Genomic DNA, 4,085 nt, shown 5'->3' with positions numbered 1-4,085 from the left:
TTAATTTCCGCTGGCGTAATGAGATGAAAAAGCTGTTGCATCTGAAAATTGTCCACTGACTGGGGTATTTTATGTGCATCAAAACGGATGCAGCGCAACGTCACGCTGGACCGCAAAATATTTTGGTGCACAACAAATTATTTTTAATCACATACAAACAGAACGTGAAAAATCTGGCGTTGATGACGTGACTTTATTGCGTTATCTGGCGGAAAACAGACTGAATAAGCAAAGAGTTATCACGGACAACAGTCTTTAAATTAAAATAATAATTAACATAAGCACAAACCATTCGATCATTCGAAGCTTTGCTATTGGTAAATAAATGAATAAGAGAAGTAAATGACTCGCCGGAGCATCGTTTTAGAATAAAAAAGCAGCAATACTGTCTGCATACGGTACTCCACTCCATTTGTAAACGATGCGCTTGTGAAATAATCATGCCCGCGTTCTTGCAAAAAGTTTCAATGTAGTGGCCGTAATAATGCGGTTCATGACCGTAAGAGTCAAAATATTCCAGCTGTCCTGGTATAGCCTGGTAGAACGCCAGCCAATGCGAGCCAGGTTTCGCAGCTTCGTCAGTATTGACAACGCATGCCCATGGTAGCTTGGCTGGCAGCGACGATGGTAGCATATCCGCAGCGAATACACCAATAAAAGCGTCTCTCGTCACGGTATTTGAACGTAGCACGTGATCAATCTCAGCAGTGTCCATTGTAGTGCCGATCTGCATTCAAAATAAAATTTGAATTTTCTTTTTAAACTTTGTCCTGTAAACAACGGGCGACCGAGAGCGCGAAGCGCTCCGGTCGCCCATTGTTTACCACATCCGTCACGATTCTCTTCAGCGTCAAAAGGGGCCGACGGCGCGCCAACCCCCCACTTGCGACCCTGAAGCTTACCGCTCAGGCAACAACACGACAATGTTTTAGGCTGTCAAACGCTTACGTTACGTTTTTAAGCCGTAAAATCCGCAATGAGCTGACGATGTGAGTTGACTTCAATTATATTATCCCACACCATCATCGTAATGGCCATAATTGGTTCAGTTAATTGGGCGGCGAACTGCAGGCGGATTGATAGATTTCCTTGGCGTACGGTGCTCATCGGTCCCCGGCCTGCCCGTGAAGGTGTCAGATCGAATCCCCAAATAGCAAATCCTTCCGCAAATGCTTTACGGTCGAAAGGCAGCGCCCCGTCCGGTGCGTGCAAGCGGCCAAGCGTCTCCAAAAGACCGTCATATGATTGCAAATAATCACCCGTGGCGAAATTTGGTCGGTAGGCTTGTGCGGGATACGACTGTCCGTCGACTTCGACACTTATATGGTTGAGATTGAAATGTTCAAAGTTAAACGGATTACCTCGGCGCAGCCCGTGAAAACTCGAGCTTTTTACAAATTTCACAAAAACACATTTGGGTACTGCTCCAATATGTAAATTAGCCAGCACTGTGCTCTGAATCATACCAATATCATTAACACGCATACACACTCGCTCAATAGGGTATTTCACAGTCTTTGTCGATAATTGGGCAGTAAGCGCAGACAAATATGCCGGATTAGGAACAAAGCGTTTGACGTACAGCCGCGGATTGCGAATGTATGCTTTAAAAGTATCCACTGGAAGATTGGCGTATGAACGCAGGTAGAATTCCGGCTTATTCAAAATGAGGCGCACATGTAGTAACATACTTCTACTGTTCACAGAACCTTTCTACCCATCACGAGCATCCAGGAAGCCTTTAAGCTCTCCTTCTTATTCTTAGAGCTCGGCGCCAGACGGTACATCGTAATGGCGAAACTCAAGCACGGTCGACTTTTAGTGGGCAACTGTATGGGATTTCTTAAAGTTGTCGCCCCACCGGAGCCTGTAAAGGATAATCAGAAGATATTGAAAGACATAATGAGGGATTTGGGAGTTGATTTGGAGGGTCAAAGTCGTTTTGAGGCCATCAGCAGCTTCCCTAAAGCAGTTTTCTTTCTCCTTTTTTTAGGTCTGCACCGAAGGCGAATTTCGCTATACAGAAGCCCGTAAGACAATGTACTTACCTGCCTTGGGCGCCGCGCATGTCTGCGGCCGAATTAGCTCTAATTTTGCTATTGCCGTGAATTTTCTTGGCCCGGACCGGTAGCCGAAAGTAATGCTCATAAAAAATTTCCGCACGTCCGGTGTCCCTGTGACAAAAAAACGATGAATAACCCTGATCCGGATACGGATTTCAGGCACGACAACGTAGTTAAGCCGCTTCACCTGGCAGCGATATACTGTGCCGTGGTGGAAAAGTTGGCCGGGCTTGGCTTCTCCCGCCATCCCACACCAAACGAAAACCCGGAATTGCTTCGCACAAAGCATTATTATTCATCTGAACTACTCCAGAATGGAAGAAGCGGCAGGCGGCACCGGAATTAATGACCGACAAATTTTATTTTTCGGCTCGCTTTCGTTTAACCAGATCGACCCAAAGCCGGCCATTCTCAGAGGTCGGCCGCCAAATCATAAGGAAGACATTAGGAAGACCTGTGACAAAAGGTATGGCGACAAGGAAAGCGAAAGGTCGGTTAATTGGACACTGGCGTGCTTCTTCAGGAACATTTCGTGAGCCAAAACGAGCGCTGGCTAGCCTTCCGGGCGGTTTTCAGTGCTACCAGGTCGCCTCCTTAATGGAATTCAAGAAGGTGACATGGAGCTGTACTGTTACTGCAAGCCGAACGAAATTGACGGCATTCTGGCCTATGTCTGGGCAGAAAACAACCCGAACTTCTTCCTGAAAGCAGATATGAGGTGCTGACAATGGCGAGGCGGATTTATGACCGTGTTCCCGAAAAACACAACCTCATGTTTGATTAACCCATCAAAAACTATCACGAGATCTTCTCTGAGGGGAACAGAAATAACTGCAGCCTGTATAGCGCCAAAATGTAGGATGCATTCAAAACTGAATTACTTCCGGAGTTTGCCAAAGTCTTCTATTTTCTGAAACCTTTGCATCAAATCAATGGACATTTGCTAAATAAAACCAAGTACGAGTGCTAAAAAGTAAAACCCAGCGTTTATTCGTGTATCTCAAATCCCCGAATGGGTAACGGAGCGAATTCTCTAAACATTACTCTCCTCCAGTAGAACCGTGAAACGGGCCCGCAAGGCAGAGCCCCAATGAACCTCCACGATGGCCAGTGACAGGGTAAGAACCAAACCCTCGTAAGACGTTAACCCGACAGGTTGATAATCCGTTTTAGAATGTTCAAAAATAGCCTCCACAAGAATTTTATAAATGCCCTGGAGCTGTCTTGTGATGGCTATCGTTCTGTCGTATGCTGACCAATGATCGGATTTTGTAAGTCCGTCGGGGCTTTTTAAGTTTTGACCGCTAAACATTACTAGTAACGCGCGTCGATTCCTTCTTGAAGACCGTATTCATATCGCCTGACGTCTTGCCTGAGCAGGGCGTACTCTGCCAATGGTTCTGCACCCGCACAAGCGTTTCTGCCGGCAAACAATGGGGAATCCGTAATTCGATCTGCGCTTCGGCGCCGGTAGCTTCTGACCTTTCCACGCTGTGGTTGTCGTTGTAGGATGTATTCCACATACAGGGTATGTTGTATGCCGTTATGTTACGTATGGTCTGTGACGCATATATCGATCCGCCTGCATGCATGTTCAAAATCTATCCATAGAGATCTGGATGGCTGATGCAATAGTTGCACAGCCCGGTGTGTATATAAGGGCGAGCGTTCGTCCCATTGGCGTACGATCTGGCTGAGTTGAGAATAAACTTGAGCGCCAAGCGGTGTGCGAGTGCATATACAGTACGTGTATCATAATGGGCGAGCTGCCACATCGTGTTCCCATACAGGCTGCCAGCGGTGGCATGGGTTTTGGAACTCTTACACTTGGTGCAGGGGAAGAACTCATGATGGTGGATGATATGCAAGCAGCGAAAGGAGTACCGACAGACGCGCCACCACGGCAGTTAACCCGCCCACCACTCTCCCCGAAAGAGTTGAAAGCATCACGGGAACAAATGATTGCATGACGTGCAGTACCTGCAGCTTTGTAACCGGTAAAATAAACAAGTATTCTTATGC

The 4,085-nt window shown here is 46.8% G+C and overlaps 1 protein-coding gene across 1 annotated transcript; it reads right to left on the bottom strand.

The window, feature by feature from the left end:
* Positions 1 to 957: 957 nt before the first annotated feature.
* On the bottom strand, positions 958 to 1,689 carry LOC129585526 (uncharacterized protein F54H12.2-like). Its single transcript, XM_055478240.1, has one exon. The coding sequence runs from the start codon at positions 1,687 to 1,689 to the stop codon at positions 958 to 960; it is 732 nt and encodes a 243-aa protein (XP_055334215.1).
* Between the last annotated feature and the right edge of the window lie 2,396 nt (positions 1,690 to 4,085).

This window comes from Paramacrobiotus metropolitanus, unplaced genomic scaffold (genome assembly GCF_019649055.1).
Source record: "Paramacrobiotus metropolitanus isolate TYO unplaced genomic scaffold, Prichtersi_v1.0 Parri_scaffold0000017, whole genome shotgun sequence".
In the NCBI taxonomy this organism is placed as follows: Eukaryota; Metazoa; Tardigrada; class Eutardigrada; order Parachela; family Macrobiotidae; genus Paramacrobiotus; species Paramacrobiotus metropolitanus.
Note: the sequence above shows the minus strand (reverse complement) of the source record. Positions and strands in the feature narration are given on the sequence as shown.